This window comes from Hyperolius riggenbachi, chromosome 1 (genome assembly GCF_040937935.1).
Source record: "Hyperolius riggenbachi isolate aHypRig1 chromosome 1, aHypRig1.pri, whole genome shotgun sequence".
NCBI lineage: Eukaryota > Metazoa > Chordata > Amphibia > Anura > Hyperoliidae > Hyperolius > Hyperolius riggenbachi.
Genome location: NC_090646.1, coordinates 70,188,563 through 70,212,563, shown reverse-complemented (window position 1 = coordinate 70,212,563; position 24,001 = coordinate 70,188,563). Strand labels below are relative to the sequence as shown.

At 46.5% G+C, this 24,001-nt stretch overlaps 1 protein-coding gene across 17 annotated transcripts in view; it reads right to left on the bottom strand.

The window, feature by feature from the left end:
* The window catches only part of CTNNA2 (catenin alpha 2), a 3,078,224-nt gene that overhangs the window by 373,352 nt on the left and 2,680,871 nt on the right, over positions 1–24,001 (bottom strand). For all 17 annotated transcript variants that reach the window (XM_068274961.1, XM_068274945.1, XM_068274955.1 and 14 more), the window contains one exon: positions 6,431–6,523. In XM_068274961.1, coding sequence (XP_068131062.1) covers positions 6,431–6,523 — 93 coding nt within the window. The remainder of the gene's footprint in view (positions 1–6,430; positions 6,524–24,001) is intronic.

Sequence of the window (24,001 nt, the reverse complement as noted above, 5' to 3'; positions counted from 1 at the left end):
CCCGGACCCTGTTGGTGGTGGCGGAGAAGGTAGTGAAGCGGCCTGCAGGCAGACATGCTGTGTGGAGGGACTGGGAGCGACTTAGTCTTCTTGGGGCAGGCCAGGCAGCCAGTCACACGGCGTGCAGGCAGAGATGCTGTATGTGCGGGGACTGACTTAGTCTTGGGGCGGGCAGCAGCCCTCCGGGATCCATGCCTCATTCATTTTTATAAAGGTGAGGTACTTAACACTTTTGTGACTTAGGCGACTTCTCTTCTCTGTGACAATGCCTCCAGCTGCGCTGAAGGTCCTTTCTGAGAGGACGCTTGCGGCAGGGCAGGAGAGAAGTTGGATGGCAAATTGGGACAGCTCTGGCCACAGGTCAAGCCTGCGCACCCAGTAGTTCAAGGGTTCCTCATCGCTGTTCACAGCAGTGTCTACATCCACACTTAAGGCCAGGTAGTCGGCTACCTGCCGTTCCAGGCGTTGGTGGAGGGTGGATCCGGAAGGGCTACGGCGAGGCGTTGGACTAAAGAACGTCCGCATGTCCGACATCACCATGAGATCGCTGGAGCGTCCTGTCTTTGACTGCGTGGACACGGGAGGAGGATTAGTGGCAGTGGTACCTTGCTGGCGTTGTGCCGTCACATCACCCTTAAAGGCATTGTAAAGCATAGTTGACAGCTGGTTCTGCATGTGCTGCATCCTTTCCACCTTCCGGTGAGTTGGTAACAGGTCCGCCACTTTGTGCCTGTACCGAGGGTCTAGTAGTGTGGCCACCCAGTACAGCTCATTCCCCTTGAGGTTTTTTATACGGGGGTCCCTCAACAGGCAGGACAGCATAAAAGACGACATCTGCACAAAGTCGGATCCAGTACCCTCCATCTCCTCTTGCTCTTCCTCAGTGACGTCAGGTAAGTCAACCTCCTCCCCCCAGCCGCGAACAATACCACGGGAAGGTTGCGCAGCACAAGCCCCCTGCGACGCCTGCTGCGGTTGTTCTCCTGCCGCTGTCCCCTCCTCCTCCTCCTCCTCCCCCAAAGAAACACCTTGCTCATCATCCTCTGAGTCTGACTCATCTTCTGCACATGACCTCTCTTCTTCCTCCTCCTCCCCCCTCTGTGCTGCCGCAGGTGTTGAGGAAACAGCTGGGTCTGATGAAAATTGGTCCCATGCCTGTTCCTGCCGTAACGGTTCCTGGTCACGCTCATTCGCAGCTTCATCCGCCACTCTACGCACAGCACGCTCCAAGAAGTACGCGTAGGGAATTAAGTCGCTGATGGTGCCCTCACTGCGGCTCACCAGGTTGGTCACCTCCTCAAACGGCCGCATGAGCCTGCATGCATTTTTCATCATTGTCCAGTTGTCGGGCCAGAACATCCCCATCTTCCCAGACTGTTTCGTTCTACTCCAGTTGTAGAGGTACTGGGTGACGGCTTTCTTCTGTTCTAGCAGGCGGGAGAACATGAGGAGGGTCGAGTTCCAGCGAGTGGGGCTATCGCAAATGAGGCGTCTCACCGGCATGTTGTTTTTACGCTGAATTTCTGCAAATCGTGCCATGGCTGTGTAAGAGCGCCTCAAATGCCCACAGAACTTCCTGGCCTGCTTCAGGACATCCGCTAAGCCAGGGTACTTTGCCACAAATCTTTGAACCACCAGATTCATGACATGTGCCATGCAGGGTATGTGTGTCAGCTTCCCCATATGCAAAGCGGCAAGCAGATTGCTGCCGTTGTCGCACACCACGTTGCCTATCTCCAGGTGGTGCGGGGTCAGCCACTCATCCACCTGTTTCTTAAGAGCAGCCAGGAGAGCTGCTCCAGTGTGACTCTCCGCTTTGAGACAAGCCATGTCTAAGATGGCGTGACACCGTCGTACCTGGCATGCAGCATAGGCCCTGCGGAGCTGGGGCTGTGTAGCTGGAGAGGAGAACTGCCACTCAGCCAAGGAGGAGGAGGAGGACAGCGAAGAGCATGTAGCAGGAGGAGAGGAGGTGGCAGGAGGCCTGCCTGCAAGCCGTGGAGGTGTCACAATTTGGTCCGCCGCTTTCTGCTTGCCATCGTTCACCACCAGGTTCACCCAATGGGCTGTGTAGGTAATGTAGCGGCCCTGCCCGTGCTTGGCAGACCAGGCATCCGTGGTCAGGTGTACCCTTGACCCAACGCTCTTCGCAAGAGATGACACCACTTGCCTCTCAACTTCACGGTGCAGTTGGGGTATGGCCTTTCTGGAAAAATAAGTGCGGCCTGGCATCTTCCACTGCGGTGTTCCGATGGCCACAAATTTACGGAAGGCCTCAGAGTCCACCAGCCGGTATGGTAACAGCTGGCGAGCTAACAGTTCCGCCACGCCAGCTGTCAGACGCCGGGCAAGGGGGTGACTGGCCAAAAGTGGCTTCTTCCGCTCAAACATTTCCTTCACGGACACCTGACTGCTGCTGTGGGCAGAGGAGCAGGAACCGCTCAAGGGCAGAGGCGGAGTGGAGGAGGGTGCCTGTGAAGGTGCAAGGGAGAGAGCGGCATAAGCAGATGATGCACCTGAAGGAGGAAGAGGAGAAGGAGGGTGACTTTGCTTTTGTGTGCTGCTGCTGCTTTTGCTCAGGTGGCCATCCCATTGCTGTTTGTGCCTTTTCTGCAGGTGCCTTCGTAAGGCACTTGTCCCTACGTGAGTGTTGGCCTTTCCACGGCTCAATTTTTGTTGGCAGAGCGAACAGATGGCTTTGGTCCGTTCTGAGGCACACACATTAAAAAATTTCCACACCGCTGAGCCACCCTGGGATGTGGGCACTATGGGGACCTCAGCAGCTGATGCTGAAGGGCAAGTTGGCTGGCTGTACATAGGTGGCGAATCTGGCGATACATGGTGCCGGACTCTGCCACCAGCTGTTTCTGACGAAGAGCTGCCCCAGCTTCTTTCAGCAACTTCTATCCTCCTACTACTCTCTGACTCCCCCTCTGAACTGTCCCCCTCTTCATCTCCTCTATTGGGAACATACAGAGGATCCCTATCATCGTCATCATCGTAATCATCCTGCCCAGCTTCGCTTGCCTCAGAAAAATCCAAATGTGTAGGTCCTTCATCCTCCTTACACGTTACATCCATAGTGTTGTCGCGTAACGCAGACATATGAGCTGGTGAAAATTCATCTGGCTGTAACAATGGCTGTGCATCAGTGATTTCACCACCACTAAATAATTCTTGCGAAGTGTCAAATGCAGCGGAAGTGGTGCTAGTAGTAGCGCTGGTGGCTGAGCAAGATGAGGTGTTCTGTGTCGCTAAATACTCAACCACGTCCTGACAATCTTGGGAGGTGATGGGACGTGCCTTCTTCCGAGCACTGTACTGTGGGCCAGGTCCACACGAAATTACATTTACACGACCTCGCGCAGACCTGCCGGGTGGCCTTCCTCTGCCTCTGCCACTACCTCTTCCTCTTCCTCTACCTGTTTTGTCCATATCGGGTATGCACGGAGTGGTATATCACACTGCGTGCACTCACGTAGGTAGGTGGGTTCACTTAACTGCACAGGTATGCGCACTGATGCGGTGGGTTCACTGAACAGTACAGGTATACAGTGGCGGGTTCACTGAACACAACAGGTATGCAGTGGCGTGTTCACTAAACAGGTATACAGTGGCAGGTCCACTGAACAGAACAGGTATACAGTGGCAGGTCCACTGAACAGAACAGGTATACAGTGGCGGGTCCACTGAACAGAACAGGTATACAGTGGCGGGTTCACAGAACAGGTATGCAGTGGCAGGTTCACTGAACACAACAGGTATGCAGTGGCGTGTTCACTAAACAGGTATACAGTGGCAGGTCCACTGAACAGAACAGGTATACAGTGGCGGGTTCACAGAACAGGTATACAGTGGCGGGTCCACTGAACAGAACAGGTATACAGTGGCGGGTTCACAGAACAGGTATGCAGTGGCAGGTTCACTGAACACAACAGGTATGCAGTGGCGTGTTCACTAAACAGGTATACAGTGGCAGGTCCACTGAACAGAACAGGTATACAGTGGCGGGTTCACAGAACAGGTATACAGTGGCGGGTCCACTGAACAGAACAGGTATACAGTGGCGGGTTCACAGAACAGGTATACAGTGGCGGGTCCACTGAACAGAACAGGTATACAGTGGCGGGTTCACAGAACAGGTATACAGTGGCAGGATCACTGAACAGCTATGCAGTGGCAGGATCACAGTACAGGTATGCAGTGGGCTGAGGGCTCACTGAACAGAACAGGTATGCTGTGGCAGGATCACTGAACAGGTATGCAGTGGCAGGATCACAGTACAGGTATGCAGTGGGCTGAGGGCTCACTGAACAGAACAGGTATGCTGTGGCAGGATCACTGAACAGGTATGCAGTGGCAGGATCACAGTACAGGTATGCAGTGGGCTGAGGGCTCACTGAACAGAACAGGTATGCTGTGGCAGGATCACTGAACAGGTATGCAGTGGCAGGATCACAGTACAGGTATGCAGTGGGCTGGGGGCTCACTGAACAGAACAGGTATGCTGTGGCAGGATCACTGAACAGCTATGCAGTGGCAGGATCACAGTACAGGTATGCAGTGGGCTGAGGGCTCACTGAACAGAACAGGTATGCTGTGGCAGGATCACTGAACAGCTATGCAGTGGCAGGATCACAGTACAGGTATGCAGTGGGCTGAGGGCTCACTGAACAGAACAGGTATGCTGTGGCAGGATCACTGAACAGGTATGCAGTGGCAGTATCACAGTACAGGTATGCAGTGGGCTGAGGGCTCACTGAACAGAACAGGTATGCTGTGGCAGGATCACTGAACAGGTATGCAGTGGCAGGATCACAGTACAGGTATGCAGTGGGCTGAGGGCTCACTGAACAGAACAGGTATGCTGTGGCAGGATCACTGAACAGCTATGCAGTGGCAGGATCACAGTACAGGTATGCAGTGGGCTGAGGGCTCACTGAACAGAACAGGTATGCTGTGGCAGGATCACTGAACAGGTATGCAGTGGCAGGATCACAGTACAGGTATGCAGTGGGCTGAGGGCTCACTGAACAGAACAGGTATGCTGTGGCAGGATCACTGAACAGGTATGCAGTGGCAGGATCACAGTACAGGTATGCAGTGGGCTGGGGGCTCACTGAACAGAACAGGTATGCTGTGGCAGGATCACTGAACAGCTATGCAGTGGCAGGATCACAGTACAGGTATGCAGTGGGCTGAGGGCTCACTGAACAGAACAGGTATGCTGTGGCAGGATCACTGAACAGGTATGCAGTGGCAGGATCACAGTACAGGTATGCAGTGGGCTGAGGGCTCACTGAACAGAACAGGTATGCTGTGGCAGGATCACTGAACAGCTATGCAGTGGCAGGATCACAGTACAGGTATGCAGTGGGCTGAGGGCTCACTGAACAGAACAGGTATGCTGTGGCAGGATCACTGAACAGCTATGCAGTGGCAGGATCACAGTACAGGTATGCAGTGGGCTGAGGGCTCACTGAACAGAACAGGTATGCAGCCAGGAAGAAGTTAAGCCTAACTAATCTTTCCCTGAGAGACAGTCTGCAGCAGCTCGCCCTACTCTGACTAATGCAGGCACACGAGTGGCCGTAATGGCCGCCGCTGCCTGCCTTATATAAGGGGGGGTGGGGCTCCAGGGGCTAGTGTAGCCTAATTGGCTACACTGGGCCTGCTGACTGTGATGTAGAGGGTCAAAGTTGACCCTCAGGTGCATTATGGGGCGAACCGAACTTCTTCCGCAAAAGGTTCGCGTGCGGTACCCGCACGCGAACCACCTAAGTTCGCGCGAACCCCGTTCGCCGGCGAACCGTTCGGCCCAACTCTAATCAGCATTATAACCGCCGCAGCAGTGTTTGGTCAGCTCAGTTCAGTGGTTAGTTGTAGGAATTAACCACCCTGGCGTTCTGATTAAATCGCCAGGGTGGCTGCGGGAGGGTTTTTTTTAAATAAAAAAAAAACTATTTCATGCAGCCAACTGAAAGTTGGCTGCATGAAAGCCCACTAGAGGGCGCTCCGGAGGCGATCTTCCGATCGCCTCCGGCGCCCAGAATAAACAAGGAAGGCCGCAATGAGCGGCCTTCCTTGTTTCGCTTATATCGTCGCCATAGCGACGAGCGGAGTGACGTCATCGACGTCAGCCGACGTCCTGACGTCAGCCGCCTCCGATCCAGCCCTTAGCGCTGGCCGGAACTTTTTGTTCCGGCTACGCTGGGCTCAGGCGGCTAGGGGGGCCCTCTTTCGCCGCTGCTCGCGGCGAATCGCCGCAGAGCGGCGGCGATCAGGCAGCACACGCGGCTGGCAAAGTGCCGGCTGCGTGTGCTGCTTTTTATTTCGTTAAAATCGGCCCAGCAGGGCCTGAGCGGCAGCCGCTGGCGGTGTTGGACGAGCTGAGCTCGTCCAGACCGCTCAGCTGGTTAATAACACGTACCTGTGGACACAGACTATCAATCTGAGTGGCTGCCATGCGGACTAATTTCACCCCATCTTCGTTATTAGAAATTGAACAGGCCAGATTCGCCACCTGAAGAAAAGAAGACAACAAAGTAATTAATGAAGCACTTTTAGAAGCCCTTTAAAGAAAGACACATTTTATTGTGATGCATTTATATGTAACCAACGTAACTAATTAGTTATCTAGAAAGGCCCAGACACCCAAAGACTTAAAGTTTCTGAACATACTTTTGTAGGAATGAGTCTTCACTCTGAAAGTTAAGTTTTACCTGCCAGGAAAAAACGTTTCTCTTGATTCTAACCAGAATTTTAATCTCAGCTGCCAGTAATGATGGTCAATGAAATGCTACCTATTTTTGACTTGCAAGCAAATTCTATGCAAATGCTATGCAGCTCGGAACAAGTCCAATCAAAATGAGCACAAAGTAAAGATTCCAAGGTGCATATTATTATTTTTTTTTTTTTACGGTGTCAACATCTTCTGTAGTGCTGTACATACCATATATACTCAAGTATAAGCTGAGTTTTTGGGACTAAAAAAAAGATTCCTAAAATTGGGGGTTTCGGCTTATATTTGAGTCATTGCTGTTTGTGTGCTGTCTTGTCCCATCCCTCGGAATGTGATCCTCCCTTGCCGGAGAAGTATTTGCGGCACACCTAGGTCTTGTCTTATCCCCCGGCATGTGCCCCACCAGAGCAGTATTTCTAGTTTACCTTTATCCTGTGTCATCCCCCCGCATGTATGCTCCCCTGCCAGAATGGTATGCAGTATGCGCATTGTGTTTCCTCCATGAGAGTCCCCGGCATATGCAGATCCTTACACAGTGCAGCATTCACTCACAGCCAACAGGATTTGTCTTTAGCTCTACCACAGGTTCATCTCTGTGATGCCCTCTAGTTGCGCCTTAATTACATGTGCCACTGCATAGCATCATAGAGAATAGCCTGTGATAGAGCTAAAGATGAATACTGTCGGCAGTGAGTGAATGCTGCACTGTGTAGCAGGAGATAAGAGGCTGAAAAGAGAGCTTCAGCAAATACACCTATGCATACCGGATTGCCTGAAATGAATATACCGGTACATCTATTAAGGACTCACCAGGCACAAACCCCCAGGTTAGTACAGCTCACCATGACTTAACCTGGCTGACGTATGGCCATATAGAAATGTTTTGAGCTGGACTAGTGAAGGTCTTTTACAGAGTTTACCATATACAAATCATCTGTTGCTGAAGGCTAAAATAAAATGCTGCAAATACCGCTCTGGTGAAAGGGGCTCACATGCCTGGGGACGGGACACAGGTGAACTACAAATATCACTCTGATGGGGAATTCTAAGCTGCATGCAAATTTGAATGCACATCTGGAATAGTCACTTCTCATTGCCCAAATCACTACCTGCCTGTAAATTCTAGTTCAGTGAATGTTGAGGTAGTAAAGGCACAATCAAAGTAAGTACCTTTCATCATAAATGGTGCTGCATTTCCTATTCTCGGCTTATACTCAGGTCAGTCTTTTTTTTCCTTTTTTTTTCAAGGAAAAAGTTGTGAGGTCAGCTTATACTCAGGCCAGCTTATACTCAAATATATACGGTAATACAAATTGTGCAAAGTGCATGCCTTTTGCATCAAATGTGTATGAGAGACAGAATTATCGTCTCATAGACCATCTCTAGTTATTAACCCTTTCCAATTCATTTTCGTGATCACCAAAATCACCCCCCTTCACCCACCACAGCATTTTTTTCCGGTATGTGGGTGAATCTATTTTACAGTATTCAAAACCAAGAGTGGATGTATGTATGCACCCTTAGTCACGAGGAGATTTCTGTAAACACACCTTCCCCCACTACTTTCAGGATTGCTTTAACTGTTTGGGGACCACATGATTTTAACCCTTTAAAGTGGTCTGAAAGTCAGCATTTCTACTTTGCTCTAAAAGATTCCTTACAGCTTTAAAGCTACTATCCCAGAATTGTATTTTGCAGAACATCGCTGAAATGGTTAAACAAAGCACTTTGTTCTGCTATTTAGCTTCAAATACGCATCCAGACTGGAGATAACAGTATCTTTGTTTACATTCCAATGTTGAAACATGTGTGTGTAACAAGTAAAAACACTCTCTGATAAGCTGCCTCTGCTTCAGGCACACACACAGTTCAGAATTAGAAGATTTTAATATATAATAAAAAGCAGAATAAAATGCAGTGGCAGCTTTCAGGGCAAGAAAAACTACACTTTGGAAACTTGTAATTTGTAAACCGATAATATTACTTGTGCACAAAAGCAAATAAGATAACTGTATGAGTAATAAAAAGTAGAAAAACACATTTTTATTGAATATTATGTCAGAATTTAAGACCACTTTAAGGACCAGAGCCCTCTTTACCATTTTTTTTTTTACTTTGTAATCACTATGATTAGCTCACTGTAATCACAGGGCCAAGAGCCAATGAAAGTCCTGACCATGGTATGGAGCTCAGCTATTGCAGATGACTTGCATAGTTCCAGTGGAGAAGCACAATGATGTCACAGTGCTAGTGTAGGCCTCATCAGGCACTGACATTGAAGTGAAGAAATACCTTATGATATAATAATGAATTGTATATGTAGTACAGATAATTCACAGAACATGAGTAGCAAAGAAAGACTCTCATATTTGTATTTTCAGTTATACAGCTTTTTTTATAACACTGCATCATTCTGTCATATTTTCAGTTTACAAACCACACTCTGTATTTTAAACCATGAAACAGAGCAGAGCTAATGACCCTTTGAACTTCCCTTCAGTAAAACCTTGTCTGAAGATGTCTCTCACTGTTTCTTTGATGTATAAGTACTTCAGAAAACAGCACTGTAGCCGACCCAAATTTGGTTGGAAAGCTCAGAGAAGCTCTTTTGCATACTTAAGTTTCTTAAACTTTCCTGTACTGAAAATAACATGAGAATCTTTTCTTTGCTACTAATGTTCTATTTCTTAGCTGTGCTTCAAATACAAATCCTTATATCATCAGTTTATTTTCACTCCAGATTCCCTTAAAGTGGAATATAACCCTGCATTTCAACTTTGCTCTAAAACATTATTTACAGCATATTATATGCAACCAGCATTTTTTTTTTATTAGACCAGCATTGGAAGGGTTACACACAGAGCTTTAAAGTTCCGTGGAGAGAAATGCAGACGCACCCGAAGTTTAGATAGATACATTTAAGTAAACACAATGTAACAAGTGGTGAATTTGACACACTCTCTGACTGTGCAGGAGCTCCCGGACACAGAGAGAGAGTGATTCACATTCCTCACTTGTTACATTGTGTTTACTTAAATGTATCTATCTAAACTTCGGATGCGTCTGCATTTCTCTCCACGGAACTTAAAAGCTCTGTGTGTAACCCTTACAATGCTGGTCTAGTAAAAAAAAAATGCTGGTTGCATATAATAAGCTGTAAATAATGTTTCAGAGCAAAGTTGAAATGCAGGGTTATATTCCGCTTTAAAGCAGCCACGATTGTGGCAAAGATTTTACTATGCACGGTCCTAAAATAGCTAAATGTTAACTATCAAGTCAGAAAAGTTTTATCATGATAGAAATTTGTTTACCACAGCAGGAAAGTGAGACATCATTAGTTAAACCTGCATGTGGAGTTCGAATATTTGATGGCTGTATCATCATCACCGGGACATAGATGTACATGTAAGGAGGGAGATAATGAGGGAGATGTGGTAGATAAACAGCATTGTATTCACAGGGAAGTGCAAAGGAAACTTGAAACACAGCACTTTAGTTCCGCTGTTTTAATGCATGTCCAGATATTCCCTGTAAATTCCTTCCTCCTGCTGATTTCTATGACAGGTTACGCGTTTTCCGGTGCCATGGTGGTCACTGTTGGCACTTTACTCATCTATATGAAAAAGATTCTGTGTGATCTGAGTTCACAGATGGGAATCTGAGATACATGAAATACATTTTTAATAGACAATACTCTTCAATTTCATGTATAAACGAGCAGCACGCCACCAGCCCAGAACACAAAACGTCATCCCTCCCGCCGATGCGGAGATGTCACGCCTGGAAGAGAGTTGTGCCAGCATTCCAGCAACTCAAACCTCGCTCGCAAACTCAGGTTAATTCGGCATCAAGAACACGCTACTCCCTCCACATCTGGCCAGGAAACGAGTGATCCATTTTTAAATAGCGTGTTTGAGTATTCATGATGCCTCGCAGCCCTCATACCAGTTGGAGATGATTCATGAATGAGTTGAAATGCCCTCGTCTTTTGCATTTTTCTCCTGGTGTCCCCTCACGGTATTCATCTGTTCCCTTGTCTTGTGTACATCACAGGATACGCCCCGATCCATCTGCTCTTCGCTGAGTCCATTCCACTTCACGGCAATTTAGAACGTGGCTTGCATGCCTCACTATGTCAGACGCTACCAAAATGCCTGCCTGGGCTGACGAGGATCTTCAGGGCACACTCCAAGTCAAGATTCACTCTTAATATAATTATTTTCAGTTCAGGGAAAAGTAAATGACTTTTTGCTCAGTTTATTAGTGGACTTTGCAACTGCATACCAATTTTTTTTTCTTTCTTTTTTTCCCCACGTAAAATGATTCCTCGCCCTTTCCTCCTTGTTCATATTTTAACCAGCTCTATAATCCGCTAAACTTGCGGGTGATTTATTAAAAGAGATGTGCAGTGCTGAAGCTGTGTTTCCCTATATGCAGTAATGTACAGAGGAGTTCCTATTGCTTTACAATCCAAAGAAAGTAAACACATGGATGTTCATTGTAAGAACAACTGAAAGAGTACTTAAATTACGGGTGAGCTCATTATTATGGGGTCAAGGGCTGTCTTTCTACAAAGGCCACATTGGCCCGTGCCAAGGTCGTCTGCTGCCCAAGGGTGTGGCTGGATATAGAAGCGGGATTGATGCATATAGAAGAGGATGCTGAAAAATTAAATGGGGAGGCCAATGGGGATCAAAACACTGAAGATGGATACAGCTGTAAATGGGAGGGGCTGCTGAACATGAATGTTGAACATGAAAGAGAGGGTTGAACATGGCATTAGAAGGGGGCCGCTGCAAATGCAAGGGGTGGTTAGTACACACAAACGGTGCTACAGATGGAAAGGAAGATACAATTAAAGTAGGCCTTGATGGGGCCAATTTATAAAGTGTTTTCTGCTCTCAGAAATCTGCTACTTTTATAATATCCAGCAGTGGCTGGATGGTGGCTCCTGTTAAGGGCTCTGCCTCTGACACAGGAGACCTGGGTTCGAATCTCGGCTCTGCCTGTTCAGTAAGCCAGCACCTATTCAGTAGGAGACCTTGGGCAAGTTTCCCTAACACTGCTACTGCCTATAGAGCGCGTCCTAGTGGCTGCAGCTCTGTCGCTTTGAGTCCGCCAGGAGAAAAGCACGATATAAATGTTCTATGTTTGTCTGTGTTTGTTTGTTTATAAAAGGGAGATTACATTTTGTTCTCTGCTGATCACAGATGAGATCAGGGTACAATAATTACACTAAAGTGGCAATTAAAAACTCTATTCACTTGAATGGAGTAACTTCTTGCAACACACAACCAACATTTCCTGCTAAAGGTGTAACTAAAGAAGGAGCAGGCAGCTGCAGAGGGGCCCAGCACTGTGGGGACCCCAACGACTCACTTTTCTTTGATACAGTGGGCCCCACCTCCAGAGCAGTTTTTATTGTGGCTACACCCCAGTAAGATGGTCCAGACTATGGGAGTCAGTATAGGAGAAGGAAGTTTCACTTTTGAGGGGCCCAGCAAACATTTCCTCCATTGTTTCCTATGGTGTTGGCCACAGTCAAATGGGCAATCAATAAAGAGGTATTCAGTCATGCTGCACTTTATAAATAAAGAGAAAACCATAAAAGTGATATAAAATAACAGTAAAATGGGGATGATGGAGAAATGGGGTATCTCTAATCTGGGCAATCTTTAAAGAGACTCCGTAACAAAAATTGCATCCTGTTTTTTTATCATCCTACAAGTTCCAAAAGCTATTCTAATGTGTTCTGGCTTACTGCAGCACGTTCTACTATCACCATCTCTGTAATAAATCAACTTATCTCTCTCTTGTCAGACTTGTCAGCCTGTGTCTGGAAGGCTGCCAAGTTCTTCAGTGTTGTGGTTCTGTGATGCATCTCCCCCCTCCAGGCCCCTCTCTGCACACTGCCTGTGTATTATTTAGATTAGGGCAGCTTCTCTCTTCTCTCTTATCTTTTACAAGCTGGATAAATCCTCCTCTGAGCTGGCTGGGCTTTCACATACTGACGAATTACATACAGGCAGAGCTGTCTGCACTCTGCAGGAAGAAACAGCCTGACACTTCAGTGGAAGATAGCTGCAGGGGGAAAGAAATACACAAATGATCTCTTGAGATTCAAAAGGAAGGGTGTATACAGCCTGCTTGTGTATGAATGTATTTTCTATGTGTGGACATACTGTACATCAACCTACTTCCTGTTTTGGTGGCCATTTTGTTTGTTTATAAACAAACTTTTAAAAACTGTTTTTAACCACTTTTAATGCGGCGAGGAGCGGCGAAATTGTGACAGAGGGTAATAGGAGATGTCCCCTAACGCACTGGTATGTTTACTTTTGTGCGATTTTAACAATACAGATTCTCTTTAAGCATTCTCCTAAACCCCCATTCAATCTCCTAACCCCCTATTCTGTTTGCATGGGGGTTAGGAGGGACAATATCAGAGAACAAGATGGAGTAGTTAGGGAGGAGGGGGAGGAGGGGAACAATAGGCTAGGGTGTCCGTCAGGCACCACTGTCACTAAAGGTCTAGCATGCCAGGTCTTTATGCAATGTCAGGGACAGCTGTACAACCACCCACCAGGCAAGTTAGTTCATATCTCACAAGCACACAACTTTATTCGGTCTCTAAAAGCCTGCATGTTTGACCATGCTGTGACCCCCTAGTGTAAACTAACTTTTGACAAGGGATCTTACAGAGACAAAGATAACCATTTAATGTTTGGTATGACCGTCAGATATCAATCAAGAACACTGACTCTGTATAACATTTATCTGTATAACATATCCAGGATTTCAGAATTCAAAATGGCCTCCCCGTAAAAGAGACAGCAAATTCTGGAGGTCTGTCCAGCAAGACAATGGTACTTTGCAATAGCAGGATGATGTTGTTTTAAGTATGTAAAACATAGTAAGGCACTTTATAAATCAAGTATAATAATAATAACACAACAGAAATGGGCTCTAATAGATGAACTTTTAGGTTTTCTGTTAAAGTGGATCCGAGATGAACTTTTACACATTGCATAATTGGGTTCCTTTCCTATTGTTTATAGGGCATTCCTCAAGCCAAATACTTTGTTGTTTTAATACACTAATTCCCTATAAACTAACCAAGCCACGCCCACAGGTTTTCAGAGAGCCAAGGCACTTTCAGACAGTAGCAAGGGCTCATGGGAGCTAAGTCTGGGCAGGAGGAGGGGGAGGTATTACTAGCCAGAGATTTCAGAGGCAGAGGGGAGGAGGGGGCAGGAGAGGGAGATTAGTTTTTTTTTTCAGTCTGAGTGCTGATGGTGCAGATAAGCCTGCCTATGTGTAATGTTTACAAACAACATGGCTGCTGTCCTTGTATCACAGGAAGAAATAATCATATTCTATTAAAGCTGTTTGCAGCTAGATTTGCTGTGTAAACAATCTAAACTTTAGATAAGATATATAGACAAGTTACTTGTTATAGTTAGTTTTTCATCTCAGATCCGCTTTAAGTAAAGAACAGGTATGCATTACATAAAAAGATATCCTATTTGTATTACTTATTACAGTTTTTTATATAAATTTTTGCTTCCTTATAATGTACTTTATTTTTTTTTTTTTTTAGTGTTTCTTGAGTTTAAATTACCTGCTGTGTTAACAGTGATAGCATTTTCTGCAAGTGAGACCCTCCCATTTGCTTTTTTTTTTTTTTAACTTGTCTGTTCACAATAAGAAGTTCGATTGGCAAGTAGAAGTTAGATTGATTGGCTTGAACTGTTCTATGCTGTGTAAACAATGCAGACAAATCAGTTAATTTTGGTGCCCTGCACTCATCGCCAAGGCTGGGTGCAGCCATAGCACTATTGCTATGCTGTGTGGGGTGCCTAAGAGTAATTTGGGGATCTGGTGATTGCCAGACCCCGAATTACATCTCCCTCTGAGTTGCTACAACTCAGAGGGGAAATAGTATTTAACGCCACCGGGGAGTTTAGCAGCAGCAGGGAGAGCCGCCATTCGGCACGCCCTGCGCCCAACTGCCCGACACCTGACTAATAAGTATTCCAATGTAGAAAGGTTAATTCTGTATCCAGGGGGACACAGAGAATATATGTTCTCATTTGTTTGGTCAGTAATTACTTAATTACAAGTCAATCTGATAATTTTTCCCTGAAACCAGCAATGTTATGACAGTTAGAGTGTCAGTGATGTGTAAATATACCTTCAAAAGACATTAGAGCAGTCCTATAAAGTTTCATATTTGTTTTTTTTTACTGTGTTTCATGTTTTAGAGAAAAAATAATAATTTTGAGTTTAATTTCACTTTATTGGATTAATGGGTGCCTTTAAAATAAATAGATCGCCAAATAAAAAAAAGGATAGTTTGGAGCTATGCAGTTGTGTGCAAATATTGCTAGAAAACAAAAGCCTGGACTTGCCATAACATTTTTCTAAGTGGCAACAAATCAAATACTTTATATATAAATAAAGCTGAAACGTAAAAGTCGATGCAATATTGCTGCCCATGCGATGCATGAATGCCGTCCTTATTCCCAGTTTTATTCTCTCGGAGATGGTGACCTGAGTAAAAGAGATACTTCCTGGGCCTTAAAATGGCCCATTCATCTTGCTTGCCGCGAGAGGTTGGCTGTGGAATAGGAACTACTGTAATAGGTCCGTAATAGTTTTATTGTCCTTTTAAGATACCTATCACACTGATGTGAAATGTGCAATTCTCCCCCCAGAAGGTGTGTTATTTCTATAAAATACTGTGGTAGAAGGCTTTCTTCTTTTTCTCTGTATATCCGTCAGGCCAGACAATGAAATACTAAGCAGTGTGAATGCACTGCGGTGTTCCTATCGGCAACAGATGGCGTGATAGCTCTTTTGTGAGCTGTGGGGAATGAGAGTATCTATGGAAACCAAGGTAACCTGTGCTGCCCCAGCAGTCTGATTTTAGGTTCCCTGTTGGGGCAGTGCTGGGAATTAGCCAGATCCAGGGGCGTAGCAATAGGGGTTGCAGAGGTTGCAACCGCATCGGGGCCCTTGGGCCAGAGGGGCCCCAAAGGGCCCTCACTCAACTACAGTATTAGCTCTCTATTGGTCCTGTGCTCATAATAGTCACTTCTATAGATACTTTGAATAGTGGTGATCATTAACATAATGTTCCCTATCCCCTTCTTGCACCTCTGACACTGTGGTTGCCATTGGCAGGTTTTGGTGCGCCGTATAAATTGTTATGTATAGAGTGCATGGGGGCCCCATTGTAAAACTTGCATCTGGGCCCACAGCTTCTTAGCTACGCCACTGGTCAGATCTCATCTGATAGCCCCATCTCTTGAGCCAAACTGCTAGCTCTTCATATTAGATGCCTTAGAGAGAGGGACTTTAACCTCAGATTGAACTTCATACCAATCAGTAGCCAATAGCCCCTTTCTCACAGGAAATCTTCACAGTTTTTCAAATAAATCATAGGTAGGGAAAGGGGGGGGCTCTGTGTGGTTGATATCGAGCGAGGTGGGCGTGGCAGGCGGGTGTGGGGGTTTTGCTCATGCGGCGGCGGCAGGCGCGCATGCACACTGGCGGCAGCAGCAGAAAAAAGACCTAGAGCCCATTTTTAAATGGGCTTGGGTCTACTAGTTATATTATATAAGTACACTGACTCTTCAAACACTGTTATTCTGCAATTTGACTGTCGAAATCCTATTCTTTAAGTGATATAAAACCCTGACATAATATTCAATAAAAACATGTTTTTTATATGCCATACAGTTAGCATATTTGCTTTTGTGCATAAGTATTATTATTCATTTAGAAATGATACGTTTCTAAAGTACACTTATTTTACTCTGAGAGCTGACTTTGCATTTTATTTATAACTGCTTTATTCATCCTCTAACTTAATCAGAAAGCATCAGAAAGCATTTATGCTTGTCTGACTTCGTTCAGCAGAGCTGGCAGTGTGAGAGAAGGCTTTGTTTACATTTCTCACTCCATACAATTAAACACAAGACAACATTATGTAAAGTTTGGAAGAGGCCAGCTCTGCTGGAAGGGAAGCTTTTAAAGCCTGTGTTAACCCTTTGAATGCAGTTCTAGTAAAAAAAAAAAAAAAAAAAAGGCTGGTTGTATAGAATATGCTGTAAATAATCTATTAGAACAAAGTAGAAATGCTGAGTTTCATTCCGCTTTAAGCACCGATGTCCGGCCAACAGAGAATAATGAGAATGATGTCATGAGGTCTGCCGTCATACACACGCTGTCCTAGCGGCACAGACATGCGTTTACATGACACAGGCTGTCATTGAGCTGTATTGCTCAACACAGGAATGTATGATGTTATTGCAAAGTACAGTTATCCTTTAATGCCGAACTCCCTGTAAATAAACATATAATTTTACTTTCCAAATGTCCATGTTGCGTGTTTTACAAAAGCAACATTATTATCATCACCAGGAGTGCTACAATTTTGAAAGCGGCAACTACAGATTGCTGTGCTGGGACTTCTTATCTGGTGGTGTTTCTGTCAACCTTGAGGCAGCAGTTGTTGTTTTTTTTTGCATAGCTATTATGAGCCTCAAGTCAAGTTTCATATGTGTGCTTTTAATACTTGTGGTACAGAACCTTGTACAGTAATAATAAGGGGTGGTCAGTTAGATGCTAATCAATGCAAGTTGATGAAAATGTTATGCTAATGGGATTCAAAATAATTCAACTTTGGCAACACAGTGGCTTAGTGGGCAGCATGGTAGAGAGTGCTGTCCTCTATTCTACTATGATGCCCACTAAGCTGTGGGCAGCATGGTAGCATAGAGCATTGGACTCTGGCCTTTCATCACTGGTCTCCCGCCTCCCGGTTCAAATTCCAGCCAGGGCCAGGGCACTATCTGCATGGAGTCTGTATGTTCTCCCCGTGTCTGCGTAGGTTTTCTCTGAGTTCCCCCCATCTCCCAAAAATATACAGATAAGTTACTGCGCTTCCCCCTTAAATTGGCCCTAGACTACGATGTACATATGATTATGATAGGAATTAGACTGTGAACCCCCCTGAAGGACAATTAAGTGACAAGACAATATATACTCTGTAAAGCGCAGCAGAATATTTTGGCGCTATATAAATACAAAATAATAATAACATGGGAATCAGATGCAGAAATACATTTTATGCTAATTTATGCAGTTTGACAATGGACCAATGAAATGCAGCGTTGTGCATAAATTAGCATAATATTTGCATCAACTTGACTGTCCCTAGTAATGATGCTATTACATCCAGGGCCGGATTTGTACTTTTTACCACCCAAGGCCCGCTGTTATCAACGCCCCCCCCCCCCCCCCTCCACACACACACACACACACACACACACATGGCATGCTAAAATAACGACTTTGGATGAAATCCGAATAGGTGTTATTCGGATTTCATCCAGTTAAGTAAATCACCTGTGTGGGTAGGCGAGGGGGGGGGGTTAATCGAACCCATCAGGCGTCTTCTTAGCTCCATCCCTCGGCGCCTCTCATGATGCAGTCCAAGCGGCAGTCACATGATTACAAACACTTCTTCCTTCCGGGTTGAAGGAGGAAATGTTTGTGGTCACATGACAAGCTTGGAACACATCGTGGGAGGTGCCGAGGGACGGACGCCTGATGGGTAAGATTAACCCCCCCTCTAGCCCACCCGCACAGGTGCTTTAATTAACTGGATGAAATCCAAAACAACACCTATTCGGATTTCATCTGAAGTCATTATTTGAGCATGCCTAACACACATACACTTGGGCTCCTGGCAAAATATATGGATACATTTTCACTGCTATTGTCTAGTTACATTTTACCTGTTTTGCACCATTCCTTTCTGCTCCTTCCAACTTTCAGGAATTCCACTAGGAATCACTAGCGCTTGCGCTAAACGCTAGCAACTGCAATTCAGCAAGTCCCTAATTTTTGCGCTTTGGTAAAAATCAAATCGCGGTAGTGGAAAATACCTACCGCAATTCTTATGTTATTTAGCAAACCCTAGCAATTTCAAAATCGCTAGCGATTTGCGATTTAGCATCACAATTGCCGCAAGTGGAAAAGGGCCCTTAGGGACCATAGCCTCTTTGAGGAGGGGGATGAGGCAAAATCCACTTACCTGGGGCTTCCTCCAGCCCGTGGCAGGCAGGACGTGCCCTCGGCGCCGCTCCGGAGGCTCCCGGTGGTGCACCCGACCTGGCCAGGCCCGGCTGCCAGGTCGGGCTCTTCTGCGCTCCAAAGTGCGCCTCACGCTGATGTCATCAGACGTCCTCCGGGCTGTACTGCGCAGGTTGGGTAGACCACCGGGAGCCTCCGGAACGGTGCCGAGGGCACGTCCTGCCTGCCACAGGCTGGACGAAGCCCCAGGTATGTGGATTTGGATTTTTATTTTTTTTATAACAGACTGCGGATATTCCCTTTAAGGGGCCCATACACTGGTCGATTTCAGCCATCGATCAGAAATCAATTCTATCAAATCTATTAATCGATCGATTTGTGGCTGACAGGATGGAAAATCTGGCAGCAGATCAATGGCCCATAGAGTTGCTTCAGATTTAATGGTCCAATAAGGCATTTAGATCCATTTCCAATAGATTTTATTCTGAAATCTATTGGAAATCTGTTCCTAGTGTGTGGCACACATCAGATAGATTACTGTTAGATTCAACATGACAGCCATCTGCCAAAAATCTATCTGATGGTCGAATCTGCTGCAAATCTGTAAGTGTATGGCCACCTTAACACAACAGACAGAGCTTGGTATTGAGTGGTGGGTCAGGTTCACACTCCCTTTCACTGCAGTGGGGTGCCATGCTGCAGCACCTGACATGTCACATGACATGCAAGAACACCTAGAAGCAGTGGCATAGCTAAGGAGCTGAGGGCCCTGATGTAAGTTTTACAATGGGGCCCCCAAGCACTATCTACATAACAATTGATACCACGCACCAAAACTTGCCAATGGCAACTACAGTGTCAGAAGTGCAAGAAGGGGATGGGGAACAGTTTGTTAATGATTACTACTAATAAAGGCACCAATAGAAGTGATTATTACCAGCACAGGACCAATAGAGAGCTAATTCAGTGGTTGAGGGTGGGCCCCACGCGGCCCCTCTGCGGTCGCTATCTCTGCACCCCCTATTGCTACACCACTGCTTAGAAGCCGACAGAAGTATGCAGCATTAAAGTGCCCTGCTGCAATGAAGAACAGAAGAGTTTAAAGAGACACTGAAGCGAGACTAAATCTCGCTTCAGCTCTCATATATAGCAGGGGCACGTGTGCCCCTGCTAAAACGCCACTATCCCGCGGCTTAACGGGGGTCCCTTCACCCCCAACCCACCCCCCGCAATACTTGGTCGTAAAATGGTCGCTGGCTGTCTCTTCCTGGAGGCAGGGCTAACGGCTGCAGCCCTGCCTCCCAGCGCGTCTATCGCCGCCTCTCCCCCGCCCCTCTCAGTGAAGGAAGACTGAGAGGGGCGGGGGAGAGGCGGAGATACGCGTCTGACAGACCAGGAAGCGCTCTCTCGCTGCACGGAGGGGGTTTGGGGGGACAGGGACCCCCGTTAAGCCGCGCTATAGCGGCGTTTTAGCAGGGGCACGCATGCCTCTGCTAGCTATGAGGTCTGAAGCGAGATTTATTCTCACTTCAGACTCTCTTTAAATCTGACCAGCAACTGAAGTAAATATAATACCATGCTCCTCTGTGCTACTCTAAATGTAGTGGTAGGGGGTGCCACATGTTGGTTTTCAAATGCAAAAAGCCTGGGCAGTGTAAGGTTATGTAATAATGGTGAGGGACTAGTGTGCAGTATAATATATATATATATATATATATATATATATATATATATATATATATATATATATTGTATATACACAGGCTGGGGGACACTGGACATTTACTGAAGCTTATGACAGTCACACAACTTCTTATAAGCAAATGTGTTGTCCTGTCAGCCTCCCCTCCATGTCCAGAATTGTAAACATACTTTTCCCTATGGAGGTCAGCACCTCTGCCCTGCCCTGGTATTGCCCCCACCGGCCACGCTATTACTGAGAACGAAGTGCTGGGGAACAGCAGCCGTTGTACAGCAGATGTTAATGTTAATAGCTGGAGAAAGGGGGTGTCAGCCTGGCTAGACAAACAGAAGCAGGGGAGTGTTAGTAGCAATACCTTACAGACACGAGGAGAATGTGCATCTATAAAGGCTGACTGACCATAACGCAGTGCACTGCTCACTGCTTTCACTTCTGTTCCTACCAGCTTCGGAGGCTAAAACGTGCTTGCCTTGAACTATCTCCTATATCCCCGCCCCTCCAAATTTCCGATTGGCAGGAGCAAGGAGGAGGGAGGGGATACAAATGATTATACTGATGCTATTGGCCAGGCTTCGGAGGAACTATGGAGTGACAGCAGGCAGGGCAGACACTGCTCCTGTTACGTTAGCAAAGATGCCCGCTCTGTCCTTCTCTGTAGCTGCTGCCCCTGCACACACAGTCATGCTACTGTGTGCAGAGCAAAGCGAGGGGTGGCTGCAGACAAGCAGGCCATTATTGTGGGGGATTTCATGGGTAGCTTTTAGGACAGTTTGATAACCCGCCCCTCCTTAGGCTCCGCCCTAGTCCCCGGCCTACGGTGCCTGCCCACAAATCCGGCCCTGATTACATCAACTCCTCTCCATCCTTTCTTGATTGGTCCTATAATGTCAGTAGCAGATAGTCAGTATCATGAAAGACACGCTCGAGTCTTATCAACCCCAGCTGCTCGGCACATTTTTTTTATTGACCCGAAGAAGCGGGACAAACCCGTGAAACAAGTTGTCCTCCTTTATTGTGCAATGCACAATGCACTGAAAATTTCCACCATAAAGGCCAGTGTATATCTTTAAGAGAAGTAAGTAAGCCAGCAATATTTTTTCTTTTTAATTGTTTTTACGTTGCTTTCAGCTGGGAAGGTGCAGTGGTACTGCCTCTTTCTGTGAAGCATGACATTATGAGTTCCACTTCCAGGTCAGAAAAAAAAATGTTTTACATTTTTGGGCATCAGTGACCAAAAGTTTCATAGTCTCATGGATTGTTTTCACAGTATTTTTCAGCCAACCACAGTGTCACCTGTCAAGCTGCTCCTAAGTACCAGCTGCACATTTCCTAGCGCTCATTAGTGAAAAGGTGGACTCCGCATTGAGTCACATCAGAGCACCGTGGCAGCCATGCTCAGGCACAAAATAATGGGATTTATTTTGCTGCCTAGCAACTGTGCTGCATTTTCCAAAAGCTGCTATTTGGCTGCATTAGACAAGCATGCAGTTCAGCCTGTAAAAAAGGCCTTATGTCTAGGCAGTGCAGCCTGGCCACAATATAAACCTTTACACAGGAAAAATGATTAGTTTGTATTACTGAGCTGAGCAACAAGAGTCCTACCACAAGTTTCTAGAAACATAACAACCTATGACTGTGGAAGAAAACAGAATATGCAAATTTGCATCCCTGGTTAATTGTCACTAAAATGCAAGAGGCGTGACAAATGTCCTTTCCTGTTTACAAAACACACAATTAAGCAGGGGGTGCAGGAGCACAAGCTGTAAATCGCTGCAAGCTTTCTACAGATGCTTCCTCAGAGCTCCCGAGGCGAAACTAGGCTGCGTCTCTACAGGACTGTCATTCCTGGAACAGCTTACTTGTACCTCCGAGGAATGACAGTCTGTCACTGTCTCCTGCCACCCACCAAACACTGCCCTGTCTGCAGCAGCTTTATTATACTTAAAGGAAACCTGAGATCAACTGAAAAAAATATATATATATATGCATATCAGGGCTTCCTCCAGCCCCCTTCAGGCTCATCAGTCCCTCACCAAGCCATCTAGGTGACCCAGTAATTCATCAAGTTGGGGGAACTGAGTATGCATGGATCAGCTGCACATGCCCCATCGTGCTCCCGTTCATTGGGACCTATCTGCACCTGCACAATGGGGAAGCGTGCGGCCACGTGGTCTGGACCCGACTGGATGAATTACTGAGCCGCCTAGCGGAGGATCCAGGTGGCTTGGGAGAATGGTGAGGGGCCGATGAGCGTGGAGGGGGCTGGTAAGCCCCAGGTATGTATAATTTTTTGGTTTGTTTGTTTTCGTGGTCTCAGATACACTTTAAATGCATGTTTGATGAAAAAAGTGCCACTCTGAGGCCTGGGACTCACTCCTGGCGCTTTGTGGAAATGCATGAAAATTGGGTTCCGGAGAGCCGTGGAAATTTGGGTATCGGTAATAATGTGAAATTTGGGTGGCAAAGGGGACCAAAAAATAGTAAATGCAGAGGCCGCCCATTATGAAAACTGTAGCTACAAATTGTCAGGCTCTTGTGTGAAGAGCAACATGAGGTGCAAATAAGTGAACTTTGACAGTGGCGCTCATGCAGGTGCAGTAGAGGACGACCTCACAATGTCAACCTCTGCATCGGCGGTTACCCCAGACCGGCATCTGAGAGCGGAGCTGCGGCGTGGGACATGTTGGCTGCAAGGGGCTGAAGGAAGCCCCGGCCCCCGAGTAAGTAGTTTTTTTTTTTTTATGAGCTCCGATATTCCCTTTAAAGAAAAACTATTAGCCATAATATTCCCCCCCAAAAAACACATACAGTATGTAAGTAGATAAATACTTGCTCTACTTACATTACAGATGTATTGAAGGGTCCACGTTTTGATTCCAGAGAATTTTATATTGTAAATGAGGAGAATTCTGTTCCTGGCAGGGGCCATCTTGTGTCCTCCGGCTAGATTCCCCCCCTCCCAGCATCCCCCTCCTCCCTGCACTGATTCTGTGCACAGCGGTGAGGAGTAAATGCAGCAGGCACAGACTCACCTACTAATGGATCCAAGCGCTGCCGTTCACATCTATTCTCTGCCCTACCGCCAGCATTCCAGCAGTGCCTGGAACTATTAGTAGGTGAGTCTGTGTGCGCCGCCTTTAACCTTCCCCAATTTACAGCGCTGGGAGGAGGGGGAATGTGGCAGACAGCAGATGTGGCAGGATTGCAGAGAGATGGTTAACATGACACTGGAGGACGGAGGCCAAGAACAGTGACAGGAGACAGCCTCTGGCCCCCCTTCCTGGGCCCTAGCAGCCGCTGCAACCACCACAGAGAAGGGGAGACCAGGCGGTTAATCAGAGAGGAGAGGTGAGTGACAGAGGCTTCACCCAATCAGGCTGATTCAGCATGCCTGTCACTTCTCTTTTGCGTCTGTGTACGAAGTTAGCGCCTGGAGGAATGGGGATTGGCCT